The sequence below is a fragment of the Muntiacus reevesi genome, chromosome 3 (assembly GCF_963930625.1).
Source record: "Muntiacus reevesi chromosome 3, mMunRee1.1, whole genome shotgun sequence".
Taxonomy (NCBI): domain Eukaryota; kingdom Metazoa; phylum Chordata; class Mammalia; order Artiodactyla; family Cervidae; genus Muntiacus; species Muntiacus reevesi.
Genome location: NC_089251.1, coordinates 246,448,981 through 246,467,791, shown reverse-complemented (window position 1 = coordinate 246,467,791; position 18,811 = coordinate 246,448,981). Strand labels below are relative to the sequence as shown.

Genomic DNA, 18,811 nt, shown 5'->3' with positions numbered 1-18,811 from the left:
AAACTTCCTGGTGTATCCGTCTTCCGGTGAGGGACTCAGACACACTTTTCATGCATCCTTTCTTCTCTTGTTCAGAACTATAATTTAATTCACATTGGCTTTTTGTGCATTAATGGCTAGTCATCCTAACTATAAACTCTTTGAGGCTAGGCTAGTACATTATTCTTCTTATATTCTGAACCAAGCCTAGCACACTGATACTTACATAGGAATTTTATCCATTAATACAACCGATACGTGATAGAGTGTCTACTCTATGTGTCTGGTGAAGGTCCCTGCTCTCAGTTTACATTCTTCTGTGGATTATAGCAGGGAGAACAGAATATGTGATCAGGAAAGATTTTAGATTAGACATACTATTCCCTTTTCAGTGATTTATAGTAGTTCATATTATAGACAACTCATTCATAAAACAATTTCCTCTTTATAACTGACACTTGCGCACAGAGCACCTCGGTTGAGGTGCTTTAGTCTTGTGATGAAAGACATTGTTCTTTTTCTACAACTTAGCAAACAGACAGTAAAGGAGTGTAAATGACCAAGACTACATTGTGAGTTTTAAATCCAAGACTCCTAATTCCAACTAGGTTAGTCCCCATTACACAACATCCCCGTGTCTCATACCTGGCTACAAGACCGAGCATGTCCTAGCTTATGACCATGACTTAAAAGACACCGTAGAAAATTGTCTCGTGGCAGTGCTATACTTGGGAGCTAAACCAGTCAAGGGCCTTTTCTAAAGGGACTATAAATAATGATCAAGGTAAATGACAGAATCTTAAAGCAAAGGTTTACTGCATGTAAATGGGTTGCAAAATGGCTTTCATAAATTGAGCACGGGATTCATAAAAAAAGAAAATTGCTCAACCCGTATTGCTACAATTCTCTTTGAACTTACAATAAAACAGGGAAGAAAGATCACTTTATGTGAAAATTATTTCTTTTCTGATTAACCCTTTGATCTCTTGCTTGTAGGCACACATAACTCAGTTTTTCTTTCCGAAGAATTGTAATGCTGGCCATTACATTTTTAAGACTTTATAGAGTACCTGCAGTATAGCCAGGCACGTGGTGGGTACCAAATGGGTAATTCTTGGCTGATTGAAAACCATGTATTCGTTCATCTACAAGTCAGTAAGAGAGAGAGAGACTCTTTTCTACTTGTATGAGGCTGAAATGTTTGAAATATCAATATGACAGCAAGATGATGTAATTCTAACTTTCCAGGTTACCTTGACTTGGACTCAAGGAAGCAACACAAACACTTGTTTATTGGATCCGGAAACATCAGCTGCATACCTGTGGCTAACCTAGAGGGATTTAGTGTAGAATGACTAAATTGTCATTGTCTCTGTGGGTCAGGTAAAGATTCTTCTTGTCTTCTCTCTTGCTGGGGAAATCTGTCTTTTGTCTACAGTAAAAGATAGAAGACACAACTGGAAGGATTAACATGTTTAATACTTCAAATGTGTGTAGAGCATTATACTTTATAAGAAATATGTTTAATGTGCTTACATGATCATGTAATGCTCTCCACTAACCTGAAAGGTAAGTATTTACAGATGAGGAGACTGAGGGTCAGAGAGGACTTCTGCTCAAGGTTGTTCAGTGAGTAAATGGCAGGGCTTACAAATCCAGACAGGGCTCTTTCCATTATCGCCACCCCCATGACCCAAACAGTGGCTATAGTGACTACACACTGGTGCTCGGGTTCATGAAATTATTATGAGTAATTGCATCTGGGAAGCAAAACTCCTAATAGGAGAGATTTCTCCTTCTCTCTCTCTCTTTTCCTTCTCTTTTCCTTCCTTAATTTTTTGTTGAAGTTCCTAGCATTCTAGAGATGACTCAGCCGGTCCAATCCTGAAACCAAGGGCTGACTGCCTGCCACTCTTCACGTATACTCCACAGCCTCCTGGAGCTAGAATTGACTGAATCCAGTGGGATCAGGAAGAGGCTTTCCCTTTTTTCTTGTGAAAGTTACATATGTTAGCCTCTGGAAATAAACAAAAGGAAGTACTTATTTGTTTCACAAAGTCTTACCTTTCCTCTTCCAGGTATTTATTTACTAAGATGGAATGGGAGTTAATAGCACTTTTATATCTGAATCCAGGTATGTGCTCAAGGATTCGGCCCCTCCACAGACAACATACCATTCTATTCTTCAACAGTCTGCTGAACCAGATTCTCAGGGCACACAGACAGGACTTTACATGTAATGGATCAGATGGTTACAGGTGAGGCACTGGGGCTTCTGTTTATCCCCATAACAATCTATCCAGGTGTCTAGAACATTTATGTGACTTTTAGATTTTATTTAACTTCTACAAAAAACAAGTGGAGAGAGAAAAACTATTCTCTTCAGATAGTAATCAAAGAATAAAGAACATCTCACCAGGCCCCTTGTCTCAATATGATGTCAAAAATGCACCCTAACAAGAATAACATTTCAAATATAGAATGTTCATAAATTCACATACATCAGAAAGACTGCACAAACCATTACTTTTTGTGGCTAAAGCTGGAGTAATAATGTGTTAACCATTTGATGGAGAAAGTCCAATGTGGAATAAAAATCTGAGTCTTCTCCAGCACAAATAACAGTTTAAAAGGATTATTAATGCACACCACACACATTTTTAACATATGAAGGACACTATTGAAAATACATACTTAGCTAATGTCTATTTCAAGAGTAGATTAGTAAAGAATATAAAATACATGATAATCTAATGATTTATTATCAAGAAATACATGTATAGAATAAGAATAAGGTCATGACTCATAATATCATGACAGCTGGGTTCTGGTAAGAAGCAATATGGCTACTCAAATTCATGGGGAAAAGAGTCACAGAAAGATAATATGGTTCTGGTATCTGATTCTTGTACCTCATAAAGTGATAGATTAAAGTCTGTAAGAGATTCTGGAATTATTCCCTGAATTGTTACTTTCAACACAATTAAGAAAAGTCCAGAATAGTCAAAGTGGCCAAATGCATCACTCATATACTAAGGTGATTTCAGACGATTCATAGAATCATAGAATCTGAGTTGTAAAAGTTCTTTGATTTTTGTCTCCTTCAACTCCACCATTTTAGAGGCAAAGAAACATGTAGAGTGAGGTGAAGTGATTTTTCTGAAACTTATCAATGGAATTCTTAGAACTGGAACTCAGTTCTCTTACCTCTCTTCCCAGTACGCTGTTGACTTCTCTGTTATTGTGTGTATAATATTATTTCTTTATCCAAACATACATTATGCAGCAGTATTAGATGACTTAGCATTTTGTTAGACAATGGAAAAATTCATCTGAGATATAGAACCTATCTCCCAAAGCCCTCAAAGAAGACAAAGCACATATAGAAGGTCAAGATTTAATGGTTGCAAGCCTTAACGATCTGAGAGCCAGGAAGGCACGATCCGTAGGGTCTGAACTAGACCCTCTCTGCCATAGTTTTAACCACTTCTCTTGTCCAATGCCTGTTGCTTTAGAAAGCAGTGTTAAAATTACTGATGATTCAGATCCTAACTTGAGGTTTCTCATTATGGTAATGAGACCTTTCACATCCAAGAGCATTAAATCAGAATCCTTCAGCAACATGGATGGACCTACAGATTATTATATTAAGTGAAGTAAGTCAGACAGAGAAAGACAAATATATCACTTACATTTGGAATCTAAAAAAATATATACAAATGATTTACATATAAAATTGAAATAGACTCACAGACATAGCAAACAATCTTACGGTTACCAAAGGGGATAGAGGAATGGGAAGAGCTAAATTAGGAGTTTGGGATTAATATGTGTGTGTGTGTGTGTGTGTGTGAGTTTTGGTTGCTGAGTCGTGTCCAATTCTTTGTGACCCCATGGACTGTAGTTCACCAGGCTCCTCTGTCCGTGGAATTCTCCAGGCAAGAATACTGGAGTGGGTTGCCATTCCTTCTCCAGGGGACCTTCCTGACCCAGGGATCAAACCTGGGTCTCCCACAATGCAGACAGATTCTTTACCATCTGAGCCACCAGGGAAGCCCAATATATATATCTATATAATAAATAAGACCTGCTGTGTAGCACAGGGAAGTATATTCAACATCTATTAATAACCTATAATGGAAAAGTATCTGAAAAAGAATATATACATGTATAAACATGCTGTGCTTAGTCGCTTCAGTCGTGTCTGACTCTTTGGAATCCTATGGACTGTAGCCCATCAGGCTCCTCTGCCCATGGAGTTCTGCCATGCCACATTGAAGCCGTATTCTTTACCGTCTGAGCCACCAGGGAAACCCAAGAATAATGGAGTGGGTAGCCTATCCCTTCTCCAGGGGATCTTCCTGACCCAGGAATTGGGCAGCAGTCTCTTGCACTGCAGGCAGATTCATTACCAGCTGAACAACCAGGGAAGCCTATATATATATATATATATGAATCACTTTGCTCTACACTTGAAACTAAAACAATATTTAAATTAACTATACTTCAAAAAGAAAAAAATGAAAACAAATACAAAAAATGGAATCCTTAAGGGCAGGAACTATGTCTTAAACTCATTGTGAATCTGCATTTCCTAATAAAGGACTGAGCACATGAAACATAAAAAGCCTGGAATGTTTACCTTAAACTATTCAATGATACTGTTTGGAGTGCTACATATAATAGTATTTTCTTTATATTTCTCCCCCCTCCCCACCCCAATCCACAGCTCTTTAAAGTGAAAGTTGCTCAGTTGTGTCTGATTCTTTGTGACCCCATGGACTATACAGTCCATGGAATTCTCCAGGCCAGAATACTGGAGTGGGTAGGCTTTGCCTTCTCCGGGGGATCTTCCCAACCCAGGGGCTGAACCCAGGCCTCCCACATTGTAGGTGGATTCTTTACCAGTTGAGCTACAAGGGCTAGGTAGTCTATACCCTTCTCCAGCGGATCTTACAGACCCAGGAATTGAACCAAGGTCTCTTGCATTGGAGGAAGATTCTTTACCAACTGAGCAATGAGGGAAGCCCAACTGAAAATCACTCAGTCGTGTCTGACTCTTTGTGACCCCATGGACTATCCAGTTCATGGAATACTGGAGTGGGTAGCCTTTTTCTCCTCCAGGGGATCTTCCCAACCCAGGAATTGAACTCAGGTATCCTGCACAGGAGGCAGATTCTTTACCAGCTGAGCCACAAGGGAAGCTCTTTAAAACTATCTAAATCAACTTTAATTCCATTTTGTTGAGATATTAAATATAAATCATAGATATATTCTAAATAACTTCATATTCAATGTCACCAGGTTAAGTCTACAACAAATACCAACTTCTGGTATATTTTTTAAATAGTATATTTCAGTTATTGGGTACTTAGTCTATAGGACCACAGGCTTTTAGAATAACTGAATCTTCATTGAATCAGACCAACTCCTTTGACATCACAAAATCATGAATGAGGACAAACTGGATCTGTTTTCAACGAGGTATTTGGACTGGGACTCAGAAGAGGTGAAGGCCACAGAGCCTTTCTACCCCGCCAACAGCAGGTTTAATATTCCATTGAGTCATTTTCCTCATGCCGGCTCTGCTGTTCAAACACTATAATTATTTCATATATTTTTACCTAGTTATTATCTTACTCACCACAGGCACCTGTAATTTTTCTGTATTTTTTTTTTTTACTGCTCATTTACTTATTCTTAATTCAGCTAATAATGGTTCCACGTATTAAAATTACCATGGGGAAAGTAAGTGAAAACCTCCTAGGATGTAGAGGCAGCAGATTCATTACAGCCTACAACAGGGAATAAAATATTATGTATACTTTTTGCAGTAAGTACATGCTAATTATGCAGCTATTTATAAAACACTTATCAACATTCAAACTGATACTCTTCAATGTTGTTGTTTTTTAAAACCCTGATTTGCATGCAAGATCTCTGCTTGAAGCTGAAAACAAACTTTGGGGGTCATCTGCCCACTGACTCAACAAAGCTTTTCTATATTCTTTACCTTATGCTATATTCATCTAATGGTGTACAATCATTTGTTTATAGAGGGGCAATATTTATAAGGGACTTTAAGGTTCATAATGTACTTTCACACACATAGCCTTATTTGATCTTCACAACAACCTGGTGAGGAGGGTAGGGCAGGTATAATTACCCCTATTATACAGGCAGGGTTCAGAGAGGTTAAAGACAATTGCGAGCTTATAGGATGTAGGTTTTAAACACGGGTCTCCTGACTTCAGAGCTCTTGTTCTTCCCACTGTATTATTGGCCTCTTTACTACCCAGCTTGCCTTTTGAAGCACCTCCCCTCCCCCATCCTGGGCACTAAGTCTGTTCCTTCCTTGATGCAACATGTGCTTGGGAACTCAAGTTCTGGAATTTGACCACCTGGGTTCATCTTGCAGCTTCCCCACTTTTCCATGAGACCAGTCTCTCCATCAGTAAACTTCCTAGGATAGCTGTTGAGGAGGAGATGAGGCAATACTGGTGAACCATGTAGAACATATCTCAGACATACTAGGTGCTAGTTAAAGGTTACCGATCATCAATATTTTTACTGCTCTACCTCTGGAAATAATTCAGAATCTTTAAATGGATGGTTTTGGAATTCTTCACAAGATCTGGCATTCCTGGGTTGATCTCTGTGATGAACACAGCTGCTCCTCTGTTTGTGTGTACCTATTAACTTGGAGCTCACAGAAGCTCTTCTTACTTATTTTCTTGCTCAGAATTTTTTTTCTCACTGATTTTCAGAATTCTCTGTTTTTAGAAGTCATTAGCTCTTGGCTATTTTTAGTTTTAGTCAGGGCCTTGTACTCAGAGCAGTTAGGACTTGCTCTAACGCAACACATTGCTTAGGTTCAAATACTGTCCCAACCCTTGTTTTTGTTATTGTTCAGCCACCCAGTTGTATCCTACTCTTTGCAACCCCATGGACTGCAGCATGCCAGGCCTCCCTGTCCCTCACCATCTCCTGGAGTTTGCTCATGTTCATTGCATCGGTGATGCCATCCAGCCCTCTCATCCTCTGACACCCTCTTCTCCTTCTGCCTTCGATCTTTCCCAGCATCAGGGACTTTTCCATTGAGTCATCTGTTCACACCAGATGACCAAAATACTGGAGTTTCAACTTCAGCATCAGTCCTTCCAGTGAATATTCAGGATTGATTTCCCTTAAGATTGACTGGTTTGATCTCCTTGCTGTCTTAAGGGACAGCAGACTTTCAGGAGTCTTCTCCAGCACCACAGTCCGAAGGCATAAATTCTTTAGTGTTCTGCCTTCTTTATGGTCCCACTCTCATAATCGTATGTGCCCACTGGGAAGACCACAGCCTTGACTATATGGACCTTTGTCGGCAGAGTAATGTCTCTGCCTTTCATCACACTGTCTAGATTTGTCATTGCTTTTCTGCCAAGAAGCAATTGTCTTCTGATTTCATGGTTGCAGTCACCATTCACAGTGATTTTGAAGCCTGAGATGAGGAAATCTATCACTGCTTCCACCTTACCCCTTCTATTTGCCATGCAGTAAAAGGACTGGATGCCATGATCTTAGTTTTTTTTTTTTTTTTTTTAATATTTAGTCTTAAGCTGGCTCTTTCACTCTCTTCCTTCACCCTCATCAAGAGGCTCTTTAGTTCCTCCTCACTTTCTGTCATGAGAGTGGTGTCATCCACATATCTGAGGTTGTTGATGTTTCTCCTGCCTACCTTGATTCTGGCTTATACCTCATCCAGCCCGGCGTTTCTCATGATGTGCTCAGCATACACATTAAAGCAACAGGGTGACAGCAGAAAGCCCTGTGTACTTCTTTCCTGACCATGAACCAATCAGTTGTTCCGTACAGGGTTCTAACTGTTGCTTCTTGACCCACACACAGGTTTCTCAGGAGACAGGTAAGATGGTCTGGTGTTCCCATCTCTCTGAGAGTTTTGCAGTTTGTCATGATCTACAACCCTTACTAGTAGGTAACTTGGAGCACATTATCTATCTGCTCAGTCTCACTTCCTTAATGCAAAAGGAGTACACATCTCCCAGTGTTAATATGAGGCTGAGAAAGATACATATAGAATATTTTGTAGAACATCTGATAATATAGTCATTTTCTTTGAAAGAGGATAGTATGTTCATAGCATTATCAAACTAAGGCTTCTTATTTGAAATAAACTCTCAAATTGCCCATCTGCAGGAGTAAATTGCTCTCATAGTGACACATAGATCAAAATTTTTTTCAGAAACCAAGTAAGGGACTATTGGCTTCAACAGAATTTAAGCTGACAATCTTCCTTAGAAATGCAAAGAATATTCCTAAAAACATGGCTTTAAGAATCCGAGGCCCTTTTGTAAATCTTGATTTACAAATTTTGGTTAGTGTTCCTCTTAGAGAATCCAAGTAAGCTTATAAAGAGAACATCCCCAGATTATATTCACAAAGAAATAAGAGATGGATACCCTGCCTTTTCAAAAAGGAAACCTACAGTATTTACTCTGTATTAGGCAGTTTTAGCTAAAAGTTAGTGTTCAGTAAGTGTTTGTGGAATTATCTGAACAAAATGATGGAGTTTTATTTGCATATATTGATTTCAAAAGATCTATACATATACTGGTAGGTGAAAGAAAACATATTTTTAAAAAAGCATGTATAACATGATCTCACATACATAAAATTATACATGTATATAATTTCTTAAAGATTTTTCATAATTCAATGGTGAGATACCAGGTGAACTTTGTTCTCTTTTTCTGTAAATTGAATTTTTCACAGTGAGAATGTTCTATTTTTAATGATGACCAAGCCATCTCTATTTAGAGAAATGATATGAAAAAAATTAATGGCAGAAAAATGGCTCATTTGTTTAGTAACAAAAATACATAATTATTTAGAGTATGACCCATCCTTATATTTCAAAGCATATATCTAAATGTATAGAAAAAAGAATGAAAGGCTACATATCAAAACGTTAACCACAGTAATACCTGGTAAGGTTATGGGGGGGTTAATTTTCTTTTTAAAGACTAACAGAAAATTGAACTGTATTTTAAGTGCAGATTTTAAAGAAACTAGAGATGAAAAGTACAGAAATTGAACAAATATAATTTAAGAAACTCATTATAAAGCACTTGTATTCATCAGGCCAAATCATGTCCCAAGCATATCTAATGAATAGAGTCTCTCTCATTAGCACATAAAAGGCCTGAAATATTAATGTTAAACAGAGTTCTACCATCGTCTCCTATGCTAAAGGCAAAATTGGAGGAGACGCACAATGTGGATTAAGGACAGAAACAGACGCCAGTGGCTCAGGGCTCAAGTCTTTTCTGTACTAGTAATTACCTTTCTCTGAGCAAATCATAATTTTTCATTATCCTAGTTTATTGACTTGGAAAAAGAGCAGTGAATATACTGACTTCTTCATAGGGCTGCTATGAAAAGTCACACATATTAATAAGTACTTTAAAAACACACAGCCAAATCAACGCACTTAATTTAAGTGCTTTAATGGAACGCAGTTAAGTATTTTACTATCCCTAAATCCCATAACAACATGGGTATTAGCCCACTTGTTCAGTTTTACATTCTAGCTCCCTGTCACATGAGGACATGGTGCTAAATAGTTTATAAGTGTTGTGTTTTTTTTCCCTGACTGTTCATCTTCTATTTCTCCACTTTCTCTATTTTTCTTTATAGGCAGTCTCTGAAAAACTATTCAGTGAAGTGCTTTGCCTTCCTTTGACCAAGACATCACCAGTCACCCAAGCTACTCCCGGGGATGTGGGAATGAGGCAAGGGCCCAGGAAGCTCAGCTGGTAAAGAATCCACCTGTGGTGCAGGAGACCCCCGTTTGATTCCTGGGTCGGGAAGATCCCCTAGAGAAGGGATAGGCTACCCACTCCAGTATTCTTGGGCTCCCCTGGTAGCTCAGCTGGTAAAGCATCTGCCTGCAATGTGTGAGACCTGGGTTCAATCCCTGGGTTGGGAAGATCCCCCAGAGGAGAGAACAGCTACTCACTTCAGTATTCTTGCCTGGAGAAATCCACGGACTTTAGCCCACCAGATTCCTTTGTCTGTGGGGTCGCAAAGAGTCGGACATGACTGAGCAACTTTCACTTCCACTTTACGCTAGCAGCTGTTCTTTGTCGCTGCCCCCAAGGTTCCTTTCTAAGGCCTGGGCTCTAAGGATTCCTTCCATTCTCTGAGTTACCCCATCCTTTTGATGAATGCCCTTATTGCTTAAGCCAGTTACAGTTTGTTTATGTTACTTATGATTGAAAAAGAAGCTTATGTAAGGAAGCTATATAACATCTCTCTGGAGCCAAACGGACTAGAAATTGAGTCCTTAGCATGGTATAGACACTTACACACACATGACCTTCAAGGATACAGCCCTTTCCATTTGCCTGCCTGCAGCAGGACGCATTCCTGGCCTCCCAGGCATTACAGGACAGTAATTCTTGTTTTATTCCCAGTATCTAAGGACCGGACTTAAGCTGTCCTATATGGCAGCCACTAGTTACATGTGGTTATTTACATTTAAATTAATCAAAATTAAATAAAATTAACAATTCAGTTCCTCAGTCATAGAACCCAATTTCACGGCTAGTGGCTACTGGGCTGCACAGATACAAAACATATCCATCACTATAAAAAGAAAAAGTTCTATCAGATACTTTATTTGGTTTCAACAAATTAGGCCCACTTTGATTTTAGCCAACTGAAGCACAAATAAATATGTATTATGCAATAAATTTCCAAGAAATGTTGTTTTTAAACTCTAAAGGATAAGCTTTTAAAAGCGTAAGTTGTGAAGGAAAAAAATGCCACACCCCAGTTTTGGAATCCTAACACCTGGCTAAATCCTAGTTCTGCCACTTGCCTTGGACATGTTTGTTTTTGAGGCTCAGAATTCTCACTTTTAAATAAAATTGACACTAACCCAATAAACTTCTATAAGGATAAAGAGGTATAATATGGGTCAGTGATGCCTGGCACATAGAGAGTTGTTTCAAAACAGGACCGTTAAGAGAATCTAAGTTCTCACAGGGCAGGCAGTGTGTGAAGGAGGTGGTCTGAGGATACTAGGTAGTATGGATGGTACCCAACCATCCTGACTCCCTCCATCTCTGCGAAAAATTAAGATTGGACATCACAGGCCTCCCTTGACTCTACTGGCCACTTTTCCTGCCTTCACCTCCCCTCAACATCATTACCCCCCACCTCCACACCTAGGCATGGTGCAGACTTTCCCTCTAGGATCTTCTACTTTTAAAACAGATGTCAATGCTGTGAATGTTCTCAATCAATTCTGAAGGAGAACGAACTAGCAAGTGAAGAAATAAAAATCTGCAAAAAAACTATAAGCTCAGTATTTGGGGCTCTGAGCTGTCAAGATGATATAACTTGGTCCATTACCGTCTCTCATCCTTCTTTTGGTTTTGTTTGCCTTAAGCTTATCAACATGCTAACTGTTGGGGAAAAAAAAGTCTACACTCAATGGTGGTTTTAATTTTTCCTTCCAAAAATCTCAAAGGTCTAATAATGATTACCATGTATGGAGCTAAAAGAGCATAGAGAGACCCTGAATGTGTTAATTTTACTTGAGAAAAACTGAATATGAGCCAGAAAGAATATATAATATATTTAAGTCTCATTAAACTGTCATTACTTGGAAAGATAGTTTCCAGGCAAATAAACACCCAAATCTCACTCTTGCAGCATCCTCTGAATAGCATATTCAACTCCAATCTCCTATTCTCACACATTCTGTTGACTTCAAAGAGAATTATGAACAAGGAAATGAGAATCAGGTAGGGCAATTATAATTCTGAAAAAGGAAAACATGCCAACATTGATTGGATTGCTTAGAAAAAAAGAAAGTTATTCTCCTTCCATATATTTAGCTGCTCAAAAAGGCCAAAGTGTTTGGGGGCCTACATTTTTGCTGCTTTAAAAATAAAGCAGAATTGGAAAATATACTTTCACATTCCCCCAAAGTTGAGAGTTCCACTCATTAACGATATTCACTTCTTTTATTCAACTTCTGTCTTCTGAATGTCCCCTCTGCCAGACACTCTGCACCGACTGGTCAACTCAAGAGACCACTGAAACGCTGCCCCCCACATAAGGTCAGGATCAAGTTACCTAGAGGAATCGCCATTAAGATTTCAAGTTTTATATCCTTGACAAAAGTCAATGGGATAATAATAAAAACAGCCACAAAGGGATAAATATCAATGTCTAGAGGATAGGGTTGACTAGGACGAATGTGGAAGAAAAGTGGCCCCACAATGACAACTTGTCTATATCTCAGCAGGTTAGTGGTCTGCCTAATACTACAGCTTAGAGGGACATGAACAGATCATGGTCCATCCTGCCAGGTGTCCTGACAGAGGTACAAAGTCTCCAAGCTTAGGAAGTGATCCCTAATAATACTCCCTAATAATATTCTTCACCATCACCTTCTCTAGTTTACCTCCCAGATATGTATATTTCTCATCAGCATCACCTTCCTTAGATAAATTGGCTCATGTTTCTCTACACAGGTAATAAGGAGAAAATCCTTAAACATGGCACATGCCAAGGAGAGATCAGAAATCTGTGGGTGGGGGGTAGGCAGGGAAACTGCTGATGTTTCAGAGTTTGACAAGGGCAGAAAGCCTAATTCTGCCTCGGTCATGACTTACCTTGAGAGCATGGGATGAGATAGTGGCCTTATATACATGGGAAGTATCATCAAGGGAACAGACTTTTCACAACAAAAGGATATTGGGCCACCAGAGCTGGGCAAAGCTGGGTATTTGGCATAAAAACACAGTGCATCATAACAAAGTCATTTAAAACAGAATCTGCAGGGGAGAAAAACAAAGCAGAAAAAGAAATTACATTCTTGTAGAAATGTTGAGGAAAGCAAGAGTATGTATTCATTTGTTCTTGGCCAATGGTTCTTATATGTTGGCTTGGGGTATTGTGGTTTTACTATATAAAGAAGCATGGCATATGAAAATAAAAAGATTAACAGAACTTGAGATCAAAACTCAATTTCCTTAGGACAGTGGACAAAAAGTACAGTAAGTTTAAAAAGAGACAGACTTGTAATAATGGTGCTGGTCACCTTAGCTACAATAAATGAAAAAAAATATATATATAATTAAAAAACCACACATGGGCAGTACCATGTATGCAGAATTAAGATATCGCCATTTCTTTGTCTATTTTACACCATCTGTCTTTTGTCAATGTCTATTTTCCTTATTTATTTTCTACCTTCAATTTCTAGAAGGAGCAATAAAAGATGAAAGGGTGATAGAATTATGGGAAAAGGACATGATAAGAGCAGAGAACTGGTGAGGGAAACAAAAGCAGCCAAAAAGAAAAAGTAAAGAAAAGAAAAACTGTGAGCAATAACTGAAGCAAAACAAAAGCTCTCTGGTAGATTAAAGTGGTATATGTCTTATATTTGAAGCTGTTTTGTAGATAAGTAAGCAGGGAGATGGCAAAAGAAGTAAGGCAAGTCCCCCCAAGTATGCTTCATTTTGAATCTGATGCTGGTTCTTCATTGTGAAGACAATATTATCCAAGCAACCTTAAGGGGAAAGCACATAAAGACAGATCTAAAAGCCTTAAGAATATACGTGTTAAAGCTTTGGAGTCCAAGATGCTATGGGGGTTTTCAATTAGAAAATGAACCATCATGGCTGAGATCTGTGAAACTCACATAAATTTTCAAATAGAAAATGGTGAGAAATGCAAATTTTTTAACTATATATACTGAATTTCCAATGTCTGTGTTTTAAATTAACAAATATTATCAAAGTTGGAATCAGTGGCTAAAGGTTTAATCATTACACTCACTAAAAAAACTGATAATTGTCATACAACATTATGTAAGTTGAAAGTACACAATGTATTGATTTGATACATGTATATATTGCAATCTGATTACCACCTTAGCTTTAGTTAATATCTCTGTCATGCCACACAATACCATTATACTTTTTTAAATATAGGTGATGAGTGTAACCCAAAGTTGTCATTACTAGGTGTTATGAGTCATTTCAGTCTCATTATACTGAGCCAGAGAACATGCTAAGGTGTCAGATGGAAGCTGTATGGAGCTTTTTTTCTTAAGTATGAAAGGATGTTCACTGGCATGTCTGAGTTTAACATCTAGGGTCACCAGTATATGTTTTAGATATAAAGGATTTCTCTGAGAAGAGAAAATGTTTGCTTATAAGGTTCCCAGAGGCCTGTGCTAGAAAGTAATTTAAATGCTGTTAAAGCAGAAATTTGAGTAGGGTGCTTCAAGGCTGGAGAGCCGGTCAGTCAGCGTGGTAATCACCCAGCCTCCACATATCAGTGTGACTTTGTTCTCTACTCGTTCTTTCTCATACTTGAGAGCTGATTCAAAAGATCCTTTCATACCAGAAAACGACTTCCCAAGTCACTTAAGGACTAATGCTGGTCATAGAAGTAGAAGTCTAGGAAACCAATAGTTCTTAGGCAGAAAATAGATGTTCTGGGGTATATTAAGAGAATGTACTATCAAACCCAACAATGTTATTTTTATGATGTAAACTAGTTACACTGTCAACTCTGACATCTCTCACTGTATTGGAAATCTATAAATGCCAAGGGTATCCCATCCCACTGCATCCATGAGTTTCATGGGTCTGCACTAAGATAATTTTTAGTGTCCAGGGTGACCATGTAACAATTCATATTTTGATTATGAGGAAGATACTAATTTATTCCTTCCATCTAATCCACAAGCACTACTTGCAAAAATAACAAAATGAAGAAAAAACTACAGGAAATAAAGTTTAGTATTAAAATATAATGAGAACTTAGTTCTAATATAAAAAATGGAACGGTCAGGACTCACAGCGTATGCGACAGCCATGCCGTGCACTGACCTCTGGGCTTCCGGTTCTTAACAAGCAATCATCTAGTCCCCTCCTCTTTCAGAAGTGACTTTAAAAGGAAGAGTATGTTTGTTCCTCACGGGTAGTAAAAGTCTTACAGATCTTTTCTTAGATACCATCATCTCTAATGCACTAGAATGTTCCTTTTTGGTCAAAATCACTTTAGAGAAGATGCCGGTTTTTTCTATTATACAATCACACATTCTGGGCAACAGTTAATCAGAGGGGAAAAAATCTGCTGTATTTTTCCTGACCTCGGGTCCTAGAAATATGATTTATTTGAGGTTATGTTTGCTTCTTGGAAGCAAGTTATCCCCTTGTAACTGATCCCTCAAGGATTTCCTTTTTCAAGAAAAGATCTTATCATATTCTCCTTGCTCAGACATCTTCAACTACTTCCTCATGCTTAGCTTCACATCTAACATACTTGAAGATCTGGACCCTAATTCCTAGACCCTATCTTCTTTCTGACAGTTTGGTGTATATGATAGTCTAGCAAAGCCAGACCATCTGGTCCTTCTTGTCTCTTTCTCGGTCAGCACTCATGTTGCCCCTCAGGATGGAAGGCTTCCATCTCCAGTGTGTAGTCACTGATTACCAGCCTTGCTTCAGGGACATTTCAAAGCTATTTCCTCTGTGACACTCTGCCTGGTCCTCTCAGACTTTTGATCAAGTTGTTTGCATATTCCTTTTTGTCCTCCAGGAGGTTATAAGCTTTCTGAGGACAGGAGCATGGTTTCTTATTCACACTGCTTTGTCCATAGTATCCAGCTTAGCGCCAGCCCAAGAAGTTCCTCAACAAATACTGAAAATAAGTGCTCTGGAAACAGAGATCCTGGCTTTTCTATCTACTACTCCCCAATTAATTCACTACATTAAAAACCTCAGATAGTCTATTTACACAAAATAAGAAACTAGAATGAGAAGATAAAATAAGAAGTTAGTACAGTAAAATACTTTTAGAAGGAATAATAATAACAACAACAATAATGCTAACTTTACCTTGAATATAGTGCAAAGATGACAGAAACAGATTTTGAACCACCACCAAGATTTTTGGACAAATATTTGAACTTCTTTTAGTGAGAAATCTTCTATGGAGCTCAATGCACTTAAAATATTAGCCTATTATTCTGAGAGACAGGACAGTAGCAAATTATTTTTTTTTTAAAGAGCTGAATGTGGGCTGTTCCAAAGTCACACATAAGATGGTAACCAAAGTAGAGAAGGATATCAAGCTCTAATAGTAAGAGTTCACTGGTGAGATTCATCTCATTCACCATCAAATCTCTGTGTAATAGATAACATGGCTAGTTCATTGAACAGTGGTATTATTAGTTGATTTTTTTCCTCCCCATAAGATATGCTGAAGTCCAAATCCCCAGGACCTCAGAATGTGACCTTATTTGTAATTGGTTAAGATAATGAATATGGAATCTAATCTAATATGATGGGTGTCCTTATAAAAAGAGGGAATTTGGACAGAGAGACAAATGCATGGAGAGAAGATGATATGAAGTGAAACAGGGAAAATAGCGTGTGAAGATGAAGATGAGTGATGCCTCTACAAGCCCAGGGATGCCAAAGAATGCCATCAACCCACCCCTCAGCCAGAAGTCAGGCGAGAGATCTCAGACTCTTCCCCACAGCCCTTGGAAGGAGCCAATCCTGCAGGTACCTGGATCTTAGACTTCTAGCCTCTTGGACTGAGAGGCATTCAAGCCACCCCAGATAATGTCACTTTGTCACGGCGGTCCTAGGAAACTAATATATGTACAGTTCTGCTCTGTAGGAGTCCAAGAATCTCAGAAAAAACCATTTTACTCCCAGTTGGAGCAAGGTTGTGACTTTTGTGGAGGCAGCTTCTAATCCCTTAAGGGAATAGACAGAATTTAAATTATAACCAAATAGTTACCTTTGGAAGACGGGATTTAAATGATAACTTAAGAAATGCCTTTGGAAGGCTACTCCTAACATGTATGAATGGGACTGGAACATCTACAAAGCACAGCCATGATGAGCAGGCAAAGTAGGGTTTGCAGGATGCTCTTCTAAAGATCTCACACATGACCCATTTCTAAAACTGCTGTTGATACACATACTGAGAATGAATTCAGAAGTTTTTTTTTTTTTTTTTTTTTTTTTTTTATGGTGCTCTGCCCAGATTTAAAGGACACAGCTCTTCTAGGTGTTTACCTGTTGCTTCATTTAAAGTTGGCTCAAGGCGTATCGTTTCTAGAAAATGCTCTAAAATTTTTTCAGGTGTTCCTGACATCACAGTATACCTGGACGAGAAATGAAACCATCATTAATTTTTCAAAAGTGGGCAAATCATTGATATATAATTTTTTACATATCTAAAGATTTTTTGAGATCCCAGAGAACCATACTGACTCAACTCATGACCCATATGGTAAAAAAAAAGTTCATGTACCACATCAAAATCACACAGGAAGGGAACAGAAAAATCACAAATTGAAGTAGTTACTAAAACATTCTTCTTTTTTCCATACATGAGACTAAACTTCTTGGAGAGTGGCTCCGGCAGGCTGGGAACTTCAGCCTTGCTCCACGGGGAATGAAAGGGAACATGTAAATCCCAGGGCAGCTCAGGGCAAGGGGAAGTGACAATAAACTAGGTTATCCATATATGGGTTACTCGTTGCACAATTTCAGGCCAGTACTGGATTCCCCTGCCTATTTCTGGAATGTGGCATATCTCCCAACTGTACACTGGAATGTACTTTGGAAATGCAGCTAAAAATAAGAGAAAACAACCCCCTAAAATACCGACAAGCAAACAGCCTCCCATAACATCTGAACAGGAAATAAATCAGCAGTAGGACGTCCATATAATTTCCATGTCAAGGATAAATTATTTGGCAGGGTGGGGGGCATTAGGCATTATATCAGGAGATCCAGCCATGAAGCCCTTTAATCAACAAGGGAGGATGTATTTTTCTAAACTGAGTGTGGGTTATTTCAAAGTCATATTCAAGATGGTAGAAAACAGAGGGAAAACTCTAGGCAAAATACTTTGAGGAGATCTGGGTGGTCCTGTTCCAAAGTTCGGATTTTGCTTCTCGGCATTTACACTTAACAGCAAAATGACAAGAAAGGACAACAATGAAAATAAAATTCGCTCGTGTTTAGAAAGCAGTGGTGGTAGGATTCAGTTCCAGGGGAACTCCATTTTCTTCTCCTCACCAATATCACTTCCCTACCTGTTTGAGACCCTGGAGGAAGGGTGTTGAGATCCCAAGAATACATCTAATGTATGAAATCTCAGGGTCTTCACCGCTTGCCTGAGGAAGGGAAGAAGAGGCAATCCAACATACGACCCTGTGCATATGAGCATGCAGTGAGTGAAACCACCCTGGTTTTGAATGAGGTAGCAAACTCAGTGTATCTGGGAGGTAACTGTCACTAATTGAGTATGTGCATGCGCGTGTGTTGTGTGTGCCCACATGTATGTGTGCCTGCCCTCAGGACCAAAAGAAAGCTGGAGTTCAATCTTTGAAAAGAATCTGGCTTTGCAGCCTGTGGGAGGAGCCGGGAATAAAAGTCTGCTTCAATCTCGATGGCGGACCCTTTTCTCAAAGTAAACAGGGTAGAAGACAAAGGTGTTTTCCTCTTATAGGCAATGACTATTTGAGGGCTTCCCTGGTGGCTCAGACTGTAAAGAATCTGCATGCAATGCAGGAGACCTGGGTTCAATCCCTGGGTCAGGAAGATCCCCTGGAAAAGAGAATGGCTATCCACTCCAGTATTCTTGCCTAGAGAAGTCGATGGACAGAGGAGCCTGGTGGGCTGCAGTCCATGGGGTTGCAAAGAGTGGGACATGACTAAGCAACTAACACCTTCACTTTCATTTGAGGGAAGGAGAGGGCATATCTATA

At 38.9% G+C, this 18,811-nt stretch overlaps 1 protein-coding gene across 6 annotated transcripts in view; it reads right to left on the bottom strand.

The window, feature by feature from the left end:
• RAPGEF4 (Rap guanine nucleotide exchange factor 4) overlaps positions 1–18,811 on the bottom strand; it is a 232,071-nt gene that overhangs the window by 38,794 nt on the left and 174,466 nt on the right. For all 6 annotated transcript variants that reach the window (XM_065931769.1, XM_065931772.1, XM_065931771.1 and 3 more), the window contains 2 exons: positions 17,109–17,197; positions 12,758–12,836 (listed from right to left, as the gene is read on the bottom strand). In XM_065931769.1, coding sequence (XP_065787841.1) covers positions 12,758–12,836; positions 17,109–17,197 — 168 coding nt within the window. The remainder of the gene's footprint in view (positions 1–12,757; positions 12,837–17,108; positions 17,198–18,811) is intronic.